The sequence below is a fragment of the Monopterus albus genome, unplaced genomic scaffold (assembly GCF_001952655.1).
Source record: "Monopterus albus unplaced genomic scaffold, M_albus_1.0 scaffold98.1, whole genome shotgun sequence".
Taxonomy (NCBI): domain Eukaryota; kingdom Metazoa; phylum Chordata; class Actinopteri; order Synbranchiformes; family Synbranchidae; genus Monopterus; species Monopterus albus.
The window spans coordinates 3,306,699-3,325,121 of NW_018127978.1; the positions used below are offsets into that span (position 1 = coordinate 3,306,699).

General features: G+C 40.6%; 1 protein-coding gene across 1 annotated transcript in view; it reads left to right on the plus strand.

The window, feature by feature from the left end:
* LOC109965220 (nucleolar protein 4-like) overlaps nucleotides 1–18,423 on the plus strand; it is a 204,323-nt gene that overhangs the window by 82,878 nt on the left and 103,022 nt on the right. The window contains exon 5 of the mRNA XM_020609068.1: nucleotides 6,201–6,251. Within this exon, the coding sequence (XP_020464724.1) occupies nucleotides 6,201–6,251 (51 nt within the window). The remainder of the gene's footprint in view (nucleotides 1–6,200; nucleotides 6,252–18,423) is intronic.

Genomic DNA, 18,423 nt, shown 5'->3' on the forward strand with positions numbered 1-18,423 from the left:
CCGCACCCTATCCCTAAGGGTGCGCCCCGCCACTCTCCGGAGGTTTGGCTCGGCCCGGGTCTCCGCCTCTCATTCTTTTGGTCATGATCCAAAGTTCATGGCCATAGGTGAGGGTAGGAACATAGACCGACCAGTAAATTGAGAGCTTCGTCTTACGACTCAGCCCCTTCTTCACCACAACAGTCCAGTACAGAGACCATATTACTGTGGACGCCGCACCAATCCGTCTGTTAACCTGCCGTTCCATTTTTCCCTCACTCATGAACAAGACCCCGAGGTACTTAAACTCCTCCACATGAGGGAGCAACTAGCCCCCAACCCGGAGAGAGCAATCCACTTTTTTTCGACTGAGAACCATGGCCTACGATTTGGAGGTGCTAATTCTCATTCCCCATCCTCAGTCTGTGACCCTTCTTCTGTCCCATCGTTTGCTCGTTCCTTCCTGAAAAAGCTCTCCAGTGAATTTTGTTTTTGGCTCTTTTTTTTCAAGGGTTAGCTTGTGTCACTGAATTTTTTCTTTGCAGCCCGATACCAAATGATCCATGGACCGATACCGGTCTGGGGACCGGTGGTTGGGTACCATTGCTCTACAGTATTTGGGTTTCTTAAGTCTAAGATAAGAGCACATCCGGGTTTTTGAAATCGGGATAAGATGTTTACATCAGAACACACAAAGGGATTTGACTCCGGTACAAAAAACAAGAAAAATGTGTGTTTAAATTAACAAAAAAAAGAAGGTGACAAAAACACAAAGACACACATTTATCTATATGGTTTTATTTACAATTTATTGCACTGGGGTGATTCCTGTATGTTTGTGTTCATCAGAGTGATTGCCCAGGGGGGACGAAGCTGTCCTTGTTTGGTTGTTTTGGTGCACAGTGACCTATAGCGCCATCCAGAGGGGAGGAGTTCAAACAGTTTGTGTCCAGGATGTGAGGGGTCTGAGATCTTCTCTGCCCTCCCTTTTTCCCTTGAGGTGTACAGATCCTCCATGCAAGCAGTCAAATGGGTTATTTCAAAAACCCAGTAATAATAGGGGCACTCATGCTCATGTAAACACACTCGCTGACATAATGCCCTCCCTCGCCTCTTACCCTAACTATCACTACATAAAAGCCTGACTCTAACCTCAGCCCTAAAACCAAGTCTTCCTTCAAACAGGCCTTTGAAGGACCAGCCAAAATGTCATCACAATGGCAGAAAGTAGGCATGCATGCACACACAACATAAAACCAAATCATGTGTTTTTGCTGTTTTGCCTCCTGCAACCGACAAAAGAAAATAACTGGTTGTGCTCCTTTTGCAACAACCCATCAGTTCTGTAGTGCTGTTTGTGTGTTTGTGTTCTTAAGTGGTACAAACTGGAACACTGTACTAATTTATCAGTCATTTCTGATAGAGCTGTTTTGAGTGAAATGTAACACTTCAACATATGTCATCCCATCAACCAGATGGATAAACAGTCAGTTAAGCAGCCACAGACTCGGACTGCTAGGCAGTCAGCTATCAACAAGTGTTGTTCCTCAAATTCTGGTTTAGCAATGTGTCTGAAATGGCAAAAAATACCCATCACAAGTTTTGAGAGTCCATGAATTAGATTTTTTTTAATTAGCAGCCACAAGTCAAACTGTCCACTTTATAATGAAACAAAACACAGAAAAGCAGCAGCCTCTCACACTAGAGAAGCTGTCTCTAGAGAAATTTGTTTGCATGATATTCTCTGTCAAAATAATAAATGTAGCCTACAATCCCTTTTCTGGCCAGAATTGATGAATTCAGTGAAACACACACATTAAGTAAGCTTTATGTTGGCTTTGTATTCTGTTGCTTTTTCCTCACTCAGCAACTGACAATCTTGTTCTGTCCCGCTGCTGATGCCATACAGTAAAACAACCCTACCTGCAGACAGTGAGTGTACTGTCAGTTGGCTTGCCATGCTGTAATCAACAGCACCCCAGCAAAACACCAAAATTTCAGCTAACCTGGGAGTATGTGCATCTCTGTGCTGCTGGACAATTGAGAAGTTACCACTGTGAAACCACCTGATTTTTAAACCCAGAATTTACTCAGAGCTGCCAGGAGCTGATCAGATGAGCTCTGTGAAGAGAGGGCCTGCAGCTAGCTACACACTCTTACATCCAGGCTAGGAGGCGTGTGCATCCACATGCATGCTAAGGACACTTTTTTTCATAGAGAGACATGCACCCATGGGCTGTCAGACAAATAACAAAGGTCTCAGATGTACTGCAGTCCAACAGGGATATTCCCTGTTGAGTTAAGCCAAAAATGTTCAGCAGCTGCACTAATCCAGCAGAAAAACAGCACGAACACTTATCAGTCACACTTATCGAAACAGAGTAGTTTCACATGCATCCAAAACTAGAATGTGATCACTTTAATGAGCCTAAATAATTAACTAATAAATTGTTTGGTCTATGAAATGTAAGAAAAAAAGTGAAAGATGTCCATCATAGTTTCCCAGAGTCCAGCGTGATCTTCAAATTGCTAGTTTTGTCCAACAAAGAGTCCAAAACCCCAAAGATAGTAGTTTTACTGTCATACAAAGAAAGGAAAACCAGCGGCTCCTTTCCTGTTCTGCCTCTATATATTGAGCTTCACCTACATCCCTGCACACTGTCACCTGCAGAAAGTTTCTGTTGTTGGATGCATCACTGACCGAGTGCAGGATGGATACAGGACTGTGATCCGGTGCGTTGCTTAGTGGTGCCTGTGGAACAGCCTGCAGCTCGATACAATACAATACCAGCCTATTAGATTCTAAATTTGTGTTCTGCTTGTTCAACAGCTGTTTGATAAACTAGCTGATTGTTGTGCTATGGAGTGATCCTTCACACCCTCTGCTCTCACACACATGGCTGAGTGTGGGTGTGTCTGTGTGAGGGAGAGAGAGAAAGAGAGGAGCACAGCCCCTCCCTCCTCTAAACAGACCAACACAGTGAAAAATACAGTGGAAAAGCAATGCAGGGAACCCATGAGGTTATGTCGGCTGTTGGGAAGGGTAATGTCCAAGTAGACTTCCCCGCACGTTTCCTATCCGTGCTTTTCCACACACACAGCCTACCAGCCCTTCACTTCAGTCTGAAAGGGATTTAAGTAGCTTAAACTTTTTTGAGTGAGGACCAAAAAAACCCCAAAATCTTTTAAATTGTTGTATACAGTATGCAGACTGTTGATTAACCAGTAAGTATGTTCATTTGATTTTTTTTAACATGTGCACATCTAAGTCATGACCTCAGAGCAGACATGACATCAGCTTGAGGCTCCTACTGCTTTCTAAATAAATATTGATTATGTCCAAAGCTTGTCCCTGAGTATAACTGAAAGTAAACATGGAAATGTGCTGTTAAATTCCTTTGAGTGTACTTAAATTCTACACATTGATCAGCTGCAATGTGTAGACTCTGCCAGTAAGCTTCTACTATTTTTTGAGCCGTGCGCACATAGAAAAACACAATGACTGAAAACCAAAAATCGAAATTACTCAGGATCATACATTAATGTTTTGATCTGCATATTTCTATTGAATAGATGATCAATAACATCTGTTGGATTTTAGGGAAGTCAGTAACTCCAGCATAAAGTTGGCAAAAAAGTGTGTTAATGTAAAGAGTCATTCTGTCTTGCTGGTTTCAACAACCAGCCAGTGATGAGAAGTGATTCATATTTCCGACAGTAGGTATCATGTGTCATCTCTCTTACACACAGGAATACAACACACACACACATGTTGTCTGGGATGGGATGCCTTCAGTCACAGCTTAAAACACACACAAGCAGTTTATCTAATATTAGTATCTGTGTGGAGATGAATAGAACAGTGATCCTGCTCTCTCCCTCTGACTGCGCCTCGCCGTACCATAGCATCTCTGCTCTTTCATTCTCTCTTTCTTTCACTTGCCAGCTGAGATGTACGGATCTGCCTTCCTCTTTGTCATTTTGTTCCTATCTGCTCAGCACTGGCCACATACACATACGTATACACAGTGGGTTGAATGTACAGTATTTTGATTATTCTAAACTACAAGAAGAGATAGATGGTTTATGCTTTGTGTGTATCGTGCTGAGAGTGTGTAACTGAAGCTCTGCCTGTCTGTGGTTTTATTTCTGCGTGTACATCCTTGTAGTCAAGACAGATAACATGACAGATGTTCTGTGGGTTTAGAATTTAGACTTAATTTACAGTGAGGCATTTATTCTTTATTGCGTTAAAATTATTATTATTATTTTGCCTCCCACCTTGTGTTGTTGAAGCTGTTTTGGTTTCTTCACTAAGTTGAAAAAGTCTTTTGTTTCCTTCTTTTGTTTAATCTGAACCAAGGTCTAGAGCTTTGACTTCAGTGAACTGTTGATGGTGTAGTTTTTTTGAGTTCCTACTGTACAGCTTCAGGTCACAGTCTTTTAGGGTGTTTTCATACTTGATCCCTTTTAAATGAACCAAAAAGGGGACAAACAAAAAAGGGACTCTTATTGTGATCACAATGTGAGTACATTTGAAAGAGGACTTAAGGGGCCTCAGTCCTCGTTCTGTTCATACTGTAGTGACTCTGGAGCTCTGACCTTTACTGCTTTCACATATGGCTTTTACGTGAAACGATTTTCTACTTTATCTCTTTTTATTGCGTGTGGTAAAGTGCTTTTAATGTAGCTTTTTTCACTTTGATGCAGCATGGCAATGGGGTCCTAATGAAGCCCCTCACTCTCATATGAGCTGAAAACCAAAGGAAACCCTCATTGTGTTTGTGCATTATAGACAGTTGTAGTTTGATGTGCTCTTTGTTTCATATCTGGAGAAGTTCAGTAGTTGCTTCCTCACACTAAACTGATCATCCATGTGGGCATCACAAAAATTTTTAACAGTACTGATATTGCACTTTACTTCTGCTGACCTCGGCAACAGCTGTATTCAAACCTTATCTTACCTTACTAGCTTGCTGCAGGAATAGCATTAGAAATTGACAGTGTTGTGTTAAAAAACAAACACAGAGAGGAGGAGCTGTCTACAAATGGCCCATCATCCTGGTTGTTGTGTTTGTGAGAGAGAAAGAGAGCGGGGCCCAGAGGATGATCCACCTCTTGTCAATTAAATTAATGACGTAGATTTGTAGGGCTTTAGTTTTCGTATTTTGTTCGTATATTTCTTGGTGCTGTTTGTTCACTCATTTATAACTAACTAAGCTAATGCATTTTTAGGCAGCTTCACTTGTGGTGCAGTGTCCATGTACATGTGTGCACTCTGAGTGTGCATGGGCAGAGGTCTAGGCTACATGATGCAGAGAGTGTGTGGACTCTCAAGACATGTTTTTTGATTGTTTTTGTAAAGTGAGTGACAAACTCGATAATGTCAGCTGGCACATCTCATTGACCATTTGAACAGATATCGTAGACAATATATATTGCACACCCTTAAGAATACAGTAGGTGAATCTGAGCATTAGTTTAGACTGCGTTAGTCTTTGTTTCATTTTGTTCAGCTTGATTTTCCAACATCTGTCTACTAATTAGGGATGGGCATTTCAAGCTAAAATGCTGTTTGATATTCACTTGTCTCCCATGCTGTGACTTTACCTGTAAGTCCCCAGTGTTCTGTGGCGGTGGAAAGCACATTCGCCAGGTTTTCAGCAGTATGCCGTTCTGTCTATGCTTTAGTCTGAGGACCAGCACTCTGTATTTTCCAGTAGCTTGTATAATGGTAGGTGACTGTCACATAGGATTCAGCTGCAAGTGCTGTCCATGTATCTCTGGTCAGAGACACCTTTTCAGCACTTGTGAAACTGCGCCATTCACATGCATTATCATCATATAGTTTACCCAGTCGCACTATGACCATTTTTCTTGATGGCTGTAGTCTCTGCATGTTTCTACTGTTTTTTTTGGCACTGTAGTAAAATGATATACTGACCTTATTGCATTTTTTAAAGGTGCCAGTAAAAGCAAGAGAAAACAGTGGCTCTTTGTATAAAGACGAAACCACAGTCACATGAAATGTTAGTTTTTTTTTATTGACTTTTCGAACATTCGCAAATCATTGTCCATCCCTACTACTGATACCAGAAACCTTTAAACCATGTTTTGGTGTTGTCTCCTGTTAGTTCACATTGTTTTGTTATTTTGTTGAATAAGAGTAGAGACCACAGAATAAAAATGAGTTAATTATGCTGCTTTTCTTTTCTTGTTAGCATTCTTCTGGTTCCCGCAGCAGATCGGTTGGTTGCTGGATAACAGTGGAGGTGAAAATATCAGTTTTGAGGCCTGTATCATTTTTTCCACGTTTCAGTATAGATGTACCTGAATCTTTTTTTCCATTTTTGACCACTCTGTTAGTCCAGTTTTTACTGACATGACATGTTGAGTCAATCCTGACACATCTCATTGAACATTTGAACAGCCGCCATACTCATCCATTACATCACTTTTGTTGTGGGATGTAGCTGAAATTTAATAAACCTAATAAATAATAATCATATTTAAAAAAAAAAAGTGTAATATTGTGTTACTGGTGTTAGTGGATTGATTACAGTGAGACAGGCCACCACCACTAAAGAATGAAACCCTACATTCTGAATCAGGTTCTTTGAAGTAAAGTAGTGAATTGTGCATAAAGCAGACAGCCTTTTCCAAAGATGATGCTTTTGAACAAAACTCTAGCAGTGTGGTTTTTGCTTTTCAACATTTTCCTTTAAGCATCAAATAAAATCACTGGCCTCTCTCAAACGTATGTTAAATGATTTGTGGATAATGCAGCAAAAACACTCTTCATACAGACAAAATTAAATAACTTATTTTAAAGAACATAATCCAGAGGCTCTGCTATAAAAGTGCTCGTGGTGAGACGGGTTTTGAGCTCAGTAACTACTGGTCTGTGTACACTGGAGAACACACACTCAGTGACTGCCGCTACATTCTGTCTCGCTCTTCTCTCTCTTCTCTCAATGTTTTTCTGGATAGCAGTAAAAAATATGCAAACAGCTGTGCCAGAAGCACAGAGACAATGATGACATTCGTCAGTTCATCTAACAGGAAGTGGAGACAGAAACCATCAGTGCTTATGAAACTCCTTCTGTCATGTGACCAGTCATGGTTATCCTAAACATTATTTCTCTCTGCGTCTCTGTTCGGTGAAGGTCAGTAGCAGCTTATTGATTACGGCTGCCCGTCTCCTCTCCATACTGTACAAGGCTTTTTATAACCTGACAGACAGACCGGACCACAACCTGCTGACGCTGACAGAAGGTCTTTGTATCTATCTGTCTGGCTGCCAGCAAAGGTTGTCCTTCTTTGTTGGTCATCCAGATCTTCTGTACTAAACCTTGCTGATCTACTGGCGAATTCAGTCTTTGTCTCAATGCTACAGATGGTACTCATCAAGTAGTGTATGTGTGTTTCAGCAGTGATACTCCCCACCCTTCTCACAAACACACAGACACAAAAGCACACACACACACCACCTCCTCATGGCTGGTTTTCTCAGCAATCAATATTCTGCAGTGGAGCTCCTCGGCCTGCGCCTGCTTAATCCTTGCAGTGTATGTGTGTGTGTGTTTTTGTGTGTGCTTGACCCCATCTGGCTTTCTTCTTATCAATATCTTCACCTCTGTCTGAGTTCAGAAATGATCCTCTCCTCTTCCCTCCAGCCCTCATCGATCTCTGTGAGACATGGATGCAATCAGAAATACTGTAAGGCATTGTCAGACTGAATACTGAGCGGCTGTTATATGGCCTGACTGACAGTCAGTGCCTTAAATTTCTTTCCATGTTATCAACTGTAGGTCAGATTGATGTGTAAGGGTGTGTTTAAAAATGGCTCCTGTCACTGGCATTATGTTCCAGCTCCACTTTAGCTATTACATGTTGTGGAATGCGTATATGCTTTTCCATTGATGCCTGACAGCAGAACACAACTGTGCTGACCTGTGATAATTATGGCTATGACCCACTGTCACCCACCTCAACTGCACAATGTTGTCACTGTAAACATCTGAGACATCTGATGCTCAGTGTGTGTGCTCACACAAAGCTGCATTTTAAATGGGTTTACTGGAATCGAAACCACTGGTGAGCTGAGGCATTTCTGTGTGACGTTTACAGGTTCGTCCCATGTCTGTGTGGGTTTCAGATTCCTTCCACAGTACATACACATGTAGGTTTGGTTAAATGGAGACTATAAATAACATGGAGAGATGGGCATGTTGGCTGAGTTTTGTTTCACACTTGTGTTTCATTTTTTACTTTCTTAACTGGTAGCCTCTTCACTTTCTGATGCTTTTATTTTCTGAAATTGCTCTGCTTTTTCTTTATTGGAACTGTAATGATGTCTAACATTATAAAGAGTCTTTTACTGAATGATTTGCCATTGTAGAAATATGCTTATTTGATTTAGTGGACAGAGGAGAAGAATTATTCAGTTCAACAATTTGAAGTTTTTCAGGAGACATTTGTGTTGAACAATTTCTTGGCTGGGCAAAGGAATCTTCTGGAATCTCTATCAGACTATTTCCCCATCCAAGAAAAAAAAAGCTTCTAAGTCTACATACACCTGAGCCAAATACTCTAAACTCAGTTTTTGATATAGTGGTACAATACAGCCAGTTTGTCCCAGTAACCAAACAGGCTACCGAACAAATCAGAACTTCATGTGATAGACATGTGGGGCGAAGGTGGCGATGGTGAAGATTGCAGTAACCCCTTTGGGGATGGTGATGATGATGATTGTGACTAGTAGTTCCAGCCCCCCATCTATTTAAGGAACAATAATCCCATCAAATAAGGATCATCATAATAGACATCCATCCTGCATCAGTTTCCATGGAAACCAATAAATATAATGACAAGAGGGGTGGGGAAAGGGAGTGGTTCCTACTTCAGATGGGTGTAGAATAAGAATGTCTCAGAGCAATGCAGCAAGGCAACAGCAGTGGTGGGGGAGAAGTTAAGTGTGGAGGAGGATGGGGAAGAGGGTTTGTGGCAAAGGAGGTTTGAGGGTAGAGGAAGAGGTGGCAGAGGGATGGTGGAGTGGCAAGAGATGGAGATGGAGTTGGATGGGTGCAGGGAGGAAAAAGGAAGGGGGGGAAGGGAGGCAGAAATAACAGGAGATAAATGAGGAGGTGGTGGAGAGAGGTAGGAAGGTGGACGGATGCCAATTTGACAGCTATGGAGGCTTCAGGGTACAGTTGTACACCAGCACAGCTGCTAAAACAAAAAGAACAAAGAGGCTGAGCATAGTAAGAAACAACCCCCACCCCAGCTCCTCCATGGAAGGAACAAAGGCACACCTTAATTGATTTTCTTAATGAGACTCATTTTACAATGGCCGGCGTTGGACGTCTGAGTAACTCTTTTACAGGGGACGCTGATTAAATGAACAATAATAAGCTGGAGCCACTGTATTTTCAGCTGTTTCTAACATTAAATGAAACATTTGGAAAATGACAGTCTAGTACTTGAGCTATATGGTTTTCCCATTTAATAGAGGTTATTTTACAAACAATTATATTTCCAGTGTCTGTATGCTACACTCCACTCTTAAGAAATGAAATGTTATACTTACTTAATTCAGTTAGATTGACTTAAAAAAGTCTTAATTAAATTCTACATCACATAAATACTGTATAGTGAATTTACTTGAAGTTAAAACATGCTGAATTGACTTAATAGAATTATTGTATGTTCAATTTAGTAAACATAAGTTTCTATGTTGGAAGATTTTGTTGTTTATACGTAATATGACTAAATCCTGCTAGCTCTGTCAGTGTCAGTGAGTCAGAGAAATACAGTTTAACTATTTCAACTTGCCTGACTTCAATAAACTACTTTAAGCCTGAAACAAAGGAGCTCATAAGAATTCACATATAACTGAGCCACAGTCTCCTTTTTCCAGCCAACAGTCCACAAAATAAAAGAAACCCAAACATTTTTGATTCAAAGAAGACTGATTGACAGTGTTCAGAATTGTTGAAATTGCTTCCTTTGTCCAAAAGCCTAAATATGTTTAGTTTACAATCTTCACTGAGTCTAACCCAAGGCTTAATGTCTCGTCCATTGCAGGTGGGATTATCTGCTTTTAAAGACCTGAACCTGCAAAGGTCAAATCCAACACTTGATTTTAAACAGCTCGATTTTAAACTGTAGATCAGGCCGAGCTAAAAATATAAAGCTGTGTTTTTCACTCAGAATTGAGATCATGATTCTCTCTCACAATTATTGCTTTATTTTTTTTAAATTTTGCTTTCACACCAGCTAAACTCAAGCAGTAGCAGGGCAGTTTCGACAGTTTGCATGGCGTACCTGTCAGTATTGTCAGATAGAAAAGGAAGCACAGACAGGCTGCTTAAAACGAAGTTTCATCTGCTGGTGACGGTGATCAGCAATTGAAAAATGTGCTGTGTCTTCAGTCCTTGATAGCTGATATGATAGCACAAACATGACAGATTTGTTGAACAAGATTGCATGGGGACGTGAATAGAGATGTAGCCTTTTGCCACGTCTTGGATTTTGCAGCACTTAGACTCCTTCAGTTATGACACAGACATCCTCAAGCAGGTCTGTGGACTCCTCCATTATTTGGAATAACACAGGGCCATTTATGCCATTGCACCAGGATCAGTATCTTCAACATGGAGATGCTACTTGGCAGTTTACCCTTAAAACATTCATGACGCATTGTGTCTGCTCAACTTAAGCCAGTGGCTGCCAATCTGGGGTCATAACGCTTTAGAAGGGGTTTGTTTTGAGGGATGAAACTTTTGTCTAAGCAGTTGATTAATTTCAGTGAAAATGGAAACTAAATTTAAGGGTTAGTTTATAACATTATCTTTTTTTATTTAAGAAAATAAGGACATGAAATTCAGATTTTCAGATGGATGGATTTGTTTCTCACAAAAGAAGAGGATGTGGATATCAGCTCAGATTCTCTCCTAATGAGATTCTACATTGAATACAAGCGGTTTTGGCTTGTGAAAAGAGCGGGCATCGCTCCAAGACTTGCACTTCACACAACCACCGAATTTATCTTGCCATTCGCCACAACATACCTGTCAGAGACTGCTTTCAGCACTCTGACATCCCACCACTGGCTTAAGCATTACAGGCTCAGAACTCTCATTAAATGACAGGCTGCAAGTATGTATGATAGTGAAATAAAAAAATGTATATATGTGTATCTACAGATATAGAATTCTCTAACAAGTTCCTAAAAATATAGGCTAAGGATAATCATTTGATATAATGCAGTATACAAAGGAAATAATCTATTCAAACTTTAATAAAAACCAAATCAACAGCAACAGCAAAATGACTAGACATACTCAAACCTACTGCAGGTGTTAAGTTCACTGTTGGGATGTATTGCACAGTGTTTAATGGTTCTGTATTGTTATATAAGTTAGATAAATTATGAATAATCAATACAAGAAATTTTAAAAGAAGTACTATTAAGTACTATTTTTTCATGTGTAATTCTGTGTGGTTGAGGGGGCGGGGTCCTCAGCGTACTCAGTCATAAAACAGAGGTCTCTTTAGGAAAAAGGTTGGGAACCACTGGGTTAAGCTATAGTGGCTGGCCAAGCTGGCATGTTAGGCTAGGCCTGCTCAGTTGTTCAGCCACCATTACTATGCAATTCCACCAGTTTCACCTTTAACCACTACCTAGCAACCCATCCATCCATTCATCTATTACATCTATCTATCTGAGTAGCCTTTCCCAAACTTAGGACCCCGATCCAAGATGGGTCGCTGACTCGTTTTTACTGGGTCACTAGTTGGCAGAGTAAAATGCATAACAAGAATATGATATGTGGGTTAATTTTCCAAATCAAAATTGAAGAACAGCATTCTTATTTCCACACTGGTCTGCTCAGCTTAGATGCTGTGGGCGAGTCTCTCCCTCACTCTCTCTCTCTGTTGCTCCTCTTCCAAGCCTCACCAACGCTCATGAGTTTTTCCTGGTGGGCCTATAGGCTACGTTTTTCTCCCGAACCGCCTAGACAAGAAGGCGTGTTACCGTAGGTCATTCCTCCCCACAGCCATCAGACTGTACAATACATCACTGCAGTGATAAGATAGGTGAGATTATGAGGGACTATGCAATAATCAACTGAGGTGCAATACTCTAATCCTGGGGGTAAAATGCATTGTAAATATGCACATATGTAAAATCTTGTTCTTGATTTCTCTCGAATGCTTTATATTGTCTTGTTTTAGGTACAGTGCCTTGCGAAAGTATTCGGCCCCCTTGAACTTTGCGACCTTTTGCCACATTTCAGGCTTCAAACATAAAGATATAAAACTGTAATTTTTTGGGAAGAATCAACAACAAGTGGGACACAATCATGAAGTGGAACGAAATTTATTGGATATTTCAAACGTTTTTAACAAATAAAAAACTGAAAAATATCTTTCTTGTTCTTGATTGTCTCTGAAATACTACATTCTGTTTGGTTTTAGGTACTTTGGAATTTGTTTCTCAAGATATGAGTGGTGTTTGTTCTTATGGTGTTTTGTTGCTGCTCTCTATTGCTGCTGGAACACAGGAATTTCCCCATTGTGGGATCAATAAAGTCCTACCTACCTACCTAGATGTTTTCCAGCCTGTAGACCCTACAAATATCCAACAGGCCAGCTGTGGAGACACTGCTGATGCAGCCTTAACAGCTGTGAGGCCCATTGCCTTCACATCTGCCAAGTAGATATGGTAGCAAATAAAACTTGGAGAGATGGAAAACCATGACCAGTGCAGAAAAGGAACAGGACCAGAAAATAGACTTTATTAGCTGATGCTAAGTGTGCAAAAGTGGCTAATGGACTGGAAACAGCTGCTGCATGTGATGATGAGCAAAGAAGCAGACGTAGGAGCATCAAGAGGGGAGTAAACGGAGCAGGTGCCGCATCACTGACTGTTTGCTACAAGTTTGATTCTCTACTGTAGTCTACTGTAGTCATGAGTTTTTCCCGGTGGGCCTATTTCCTCTGAGTGCAGCCAGTGCAGAAAAGACTAATAATAATAATAATAATAATAATAATAATAATAAAATTTATTTATAAAGCACCTACCAGCTCAAAGAGCATTAGGTGCTACATCAAAGAGATTAAAACCAAAGTCATCAAAATATCAATATCAGAATAAAAATCAACTAAGTAGACATATGACAGGCATATACATTCATCAATCTATAGCATAATTCATGTACATGTGGAGTGTTGACCATGTCCATCCAGTGATGGAGTTGAGGGCCTCTGGTGTACATGAAGGGCCCTAACACCAGCACTCCCAGTAGGACTGGAGGCTCTGGGAGAAAAATATATGAATGTCACTGTGTCAGTGTATTGTATCCTATTTATTATGACTAAAGAAGTCAGAATGGCAACGCGTAATCTAAATGTCTGCAGAGAAAGTGGAAAGAACCGAAACAGTTTGATTGTAAATGGGTCAAATAAATATAAAATTGTCTTGTCCCTTTTATAAAAAATAAGAATGGGCTGCTCAGCATATTATGGAATACTCATCAATTCGTTTTGCCATAATAATTGATCAGCAGCCAAGCAGTGAAAATAATGTCTAATATTGACAATACCATGTAAACATACTGAAAAAAAGAGGATGGAGAAGGAAGCGGCACAGGTGCATTCTGAATGTTACTGTGTGACTGAAGTCAGTCAGAGTTCTGTGCATCAGTGTATGAACACATTGGGCTTTCCTTCAAAAGGTACTGTTGCATAATGGCCTACTTTCTACCCTGATTTCCTCTACACCACACATGTTCAGTAGCTGCCTATTTAAATGTTGAACTACTCATTGTGAATGTAATGACAGTCCAAATGATGTTTGTTTCATATAAGTTCATTATGAGGTGGTGGGAACTTTAACGTTACTCTCAGCACCTTCATTATTGCTGTGATGTACTTTTATAGTGAAATAAATGCATTTCAAAGGCTACATTTTAAATTCAGGGTTGGTTGTGTTCATTACCAGTAGTTAACAATTGCAGCAGTTTGTGATGTACTTTGAAAGTTTGGGTCATAGAGAGAGACCAGATTTCTCTTTTGGGTGTCGAGCTGAAAAAGTTTGGGAACCCCTGCTATAGAGGGTCGGGGGGCTGGAGCCAGTCTATCACAGGGCTGACTTGTAGAGACAGACAGCCACACACACTCACAGCTACAGGCTATTCAGTCACCAGTTAACCTACCTTACAAACTCCGCACAGAAAGGCCCCATTTGGCCATGACATTTGAACCCAGAACCTTCTTGTTGTGAGGTGACCGTGTTAGTCATCCACCACCCCCTAACAATCCCTTTGGATGAAATACCTGTCTTACTTACTAAATAAATAGTAATCAGTTGCAGGACTAAGCTAAAGAAATACCCCTTTATCTGACCAGAAGTATTAAGTTCATTTAAGCTGAGAATAAAAGAGCCTGTTCTCTATAATCTTAAGCTTGGTGCTTTATTGAACTGTTGAACTGCATTTTAGATGTTTCTCCATATACCCAAGAGTGACCGTTGACCAGTTAGTTATTTAACAGCCTGGTGCTGTTTTGATCTTCTCCGGTAAAATATCTGTGTTTTTTTGCATGACCCTCCATGGCACTGTCTGGGGGATGCAGGAGGTATGGGTGGAACACACTGATGAGTTGACCAGAAACTTTGGCACAGTGCTCCTGTGAAGGACTTGGTCAGCACAGGACCATGTTTCCAATAGTCACTTTTTGTGTCCTCACTTGTTGTGGAGAAATATTTGGATATACAGTACAGTCATATGACTGCATTACATTTACTGAAGTTACCATCTACAACTGCAATTTTCAACCTTAACTAAAACTAAACTACTATAAGTATTTGGGAGAGACATGTAAAAAAAAAAGGGACAGTGAGACAGTTTAAATGTTTGAAACCAAATGAATTATTTTTCTCTCCTTTGGATTTGGAACCACTGATAATGCATGAGTTTCCCCCTGCCATTGTTTTCTGTGATGATATGTTCATGACATCACAGAGAGAATGATTTAGAACTAGAGAAATGCATTTCCTGTCAAATGCATGTGGATGCTGATATGCTTGAGGATTGCCCCTTAAATGCCTGAAATCCATTGCTGAAACAGCTGAAGGATGAGAAAAATGGCTGAAGTAGTTTTTTGAAATAGTTGAGAAGAAATGGCTGAAATTCTTTGTTGAATACGCTGAAGGATGAGATGCAATAAATACCAACAGGAATGCACTCTTGAAGAGTGGAACATTTTGATACCTGAGTGGCTTTTCTAGCTGAAGGTATGCTGAACTTATTAAGATGTGAAAAGTTTCCCATTGGGCCCCACAAAGTAGGTAAAACAAGTAGGCGTGTGTCTGTGTGTGTCTGTGTGTGTTTATGTGTGTGAGAGAGAGTAGTCCTACACTGACAACTGCTAGTGTGGCTATTGAAATGAAACATAAAATGTAAACAGCAATTATGCAAAAAAAGCATAAAAGATATAAAAAAACTGTGTACAGTATGAATAGCTGAAGACATGTTGATTAACTGTTGTCATGTTCTGTGCTTCAAGCATCCACACAATAAAGACCAGGATAACATAGTGTTGATGCTTCACAGCATTCACATAAAAAGAAGGAGGTGATGGGGGAAGGGTGGAAGAGATTGGAGTGATTGAAGAGAAGGTGATGGAAGAGAGCAGGAGCAAAGGAAGGAGAAGATGGGAGAGGAAGGCTGTGAACAGAGAGGAGATGAGCACGGAGGAAAGGCTTGTTTGCTTCCATCTGTCCGGTGGCTAACCTGATTAGTGTAGCAGCGCTGTAGCAGCAGATCCGGCTGTTCTGCTCTGGAAACACATGGACACAGATGCACACAAACAAAAACAGCAACTTGTAATGCTCTGCTTTCACATTCACACACCAGTTGCTGCAAACACACAGCACGAAACTAAATAGGTTTTTCTAAACAAACAAACAAAAGCATATACCGTGTATCCAGATATTTGTGTTTAGGGAAAACATGAACATAGAGGATTACAAATCACATTGAGGCTCTTTAGTATATTTATGAGCTATAACTATGACCAACAACACTAGCAGCTATGACAGACTGACTGCACAGGCCGCCACAACTCTTACCTTATGTTCATAAACTACTGAAGAGAAAAAGAGACTGAGCTTGAACACTGGTAATTCTTTGTCTTGAATGAAAAATGTATTCTCAAAATATCACCTACTATACATCCCTATATGTGTCCTTGTGGTGCCGGATTGATTTTCCACAAGCCATCCTCTGTAGGAAGGAGGCAAGTGTGTGGGTGGAAAGTCTAGTAGTTTCAGACTGAATGATGTAGATTCATGTTTACTGTGTCTGTTCCTTTATTCTTCCTCATACCCTCCACCTGCTGCCCCCTCTCCTTTCCTACTTTGCCCATTTTCTGCATCACTTTATTCCCTTCCCACTTCAGCTTTGCCTTCTTTTCTTCTTCTGTGCTATTGTCCATGACTTCAGTCATTCCCCTTTTATTCCTCTCTGTCAACCAGAACTGAAATTCCTCCTTTTTGGTTCCTCCTTCCTCTCATTTCACTGGTAGTTTTATCCTTCTGCTATAATAAACCTGCTTTCTCATTTTTCAAAGCTCACATTCTACCTCTCACTCCCTGCTTCCTTTTGAGTGTCTATAAACACAGCATCTCCTCCTGTTCTTCTCCCTCTACCCTCCTTGCAACCTCTCCCCTAGTTTCAACCTTGCGCTCTCCTGGCTGGCTAGACAGAATAACACTACATTTGTAGCGCTCTGTTCCAATGTCATAATCATAGACCCCTTCTTCTTCCTCTCCCTCTTTTGTTACCCACATTTCTGTTATTCTACACCCCTCCTCCTTTGTTCTTTGGTGAGAGTTTAAACATCAGCTGCTCCTCATCTTCTCTCTGGCAAAAATAGACATTAGAGAAAAGAGGCTGTTAATTATTCATCTTAGGTGCACTTTACTGTTTTGCACCTCAGTTATTCAGATATATTTATCTCCAAAATCAGGAGTTGTGTCTTGTTGCTTCTCTTTTCTTTTCTCTCTCCTCTATCCACTCACCCCAACCGGTTGAGGCAGAAGGCCGCCCACCAAGAACTGGAGTCTGTCAAAGGTTTCTTCTGTTAAAGGGAGCTTTTCCTCCCCACTGTTGCCAAGTGCTCAGGGGGGATTTGTTGGGTTTTTCCTTTACAACAATAACAATAGTAAGGTCTAGACCTGGGCATTGTACGGCCCGCAGGCTCTCCCTGAACAGTCCACATGAAGTCATTGGTAAATTAAAAGTCAGTGTAAAATATATTACAGTAATACGTGCATGCAATACAACTGCACTCCTTTTATTTTGAAGGAACTTAAGAGTTTTTCTCATGTGACCTTAAGCACCCTCATTTGAATGTGTTGACTAACGTGTTGGGCTGCTTGCTTTAGCCCTTAAAGATTTTAACTAGTGTGAAAAAAGAGCGATGATTCAGGATGCAGAGTTTTTAAAATGGTATGGACTTCTAAGTATTTATTTACTGAAGTCAAAGGTAAAGCTGTGTGCCTAGCTCATAGAGAACAGATATTGGTCCTTTAAGGATCATTATAATTTGAATCGCCATAACGAGATGAAACAGGCAGAGAAGTACAAAAACTTTACTGATGTTGAATGGGCACGGATGTCTGAATCTTTTCTAGCTAAACTGCAAAAGCAGCAAGGATTTTTTTTTTTAAACCAAGGCTCACACATCGAAGGATGTAGCAGTCAAGATGAGCTTTGTGATATCCCACAAAATTGCCAAACACAGCAAGCCATTCTTCGATGGAGAGTTTGTCAAAGAATGTTTGGTGGACTCTGCAGCGCTAATATGCCCAGAGAAAATGAAGCGTTCGTCAATGTGCCCCTTTCCAGGCGAACTGTAATGAGAAGGATTGAGGACATCACAGGAAATATGGAGCTTCAGCTACAAAACAAAGCGGACAAATTTGACTTTTTGTCCTTGGCTCTAGACGAGAGCTGTGATGTCCGCCACACGGCCCAGTTACTTGTTTTTGCACGTGGATTAACAAAAAACTTTTAGATAACAGAGGAGCTGGCAGCTATGCGGTCAATGAAAGGGACGATGACGGGGAGTGTTTTGTTCACAGAGGTAAATGCATGCATGGATAAACTGGGACTAACACGGGATTAATTGGTAGGTGTTACAACCGATAGCTGCCCAAATTTGACAGGGGAAAATGTTGGACTTCTGAAGTGGATGCAAGATAGTAACTGAAATAATCCCCGAAAAGAAGTGGATATTTTTGCATTGTGTTATACATCAGGAGGTGTAATGCAAGTCAGTTATAAAAAAAAAAAAAAAAAAAAAAAAAAACACCACTGGGATTATGTGCACCAAAACTTCATCAGGACAAGAGCATTGAATCACAAACAGTTT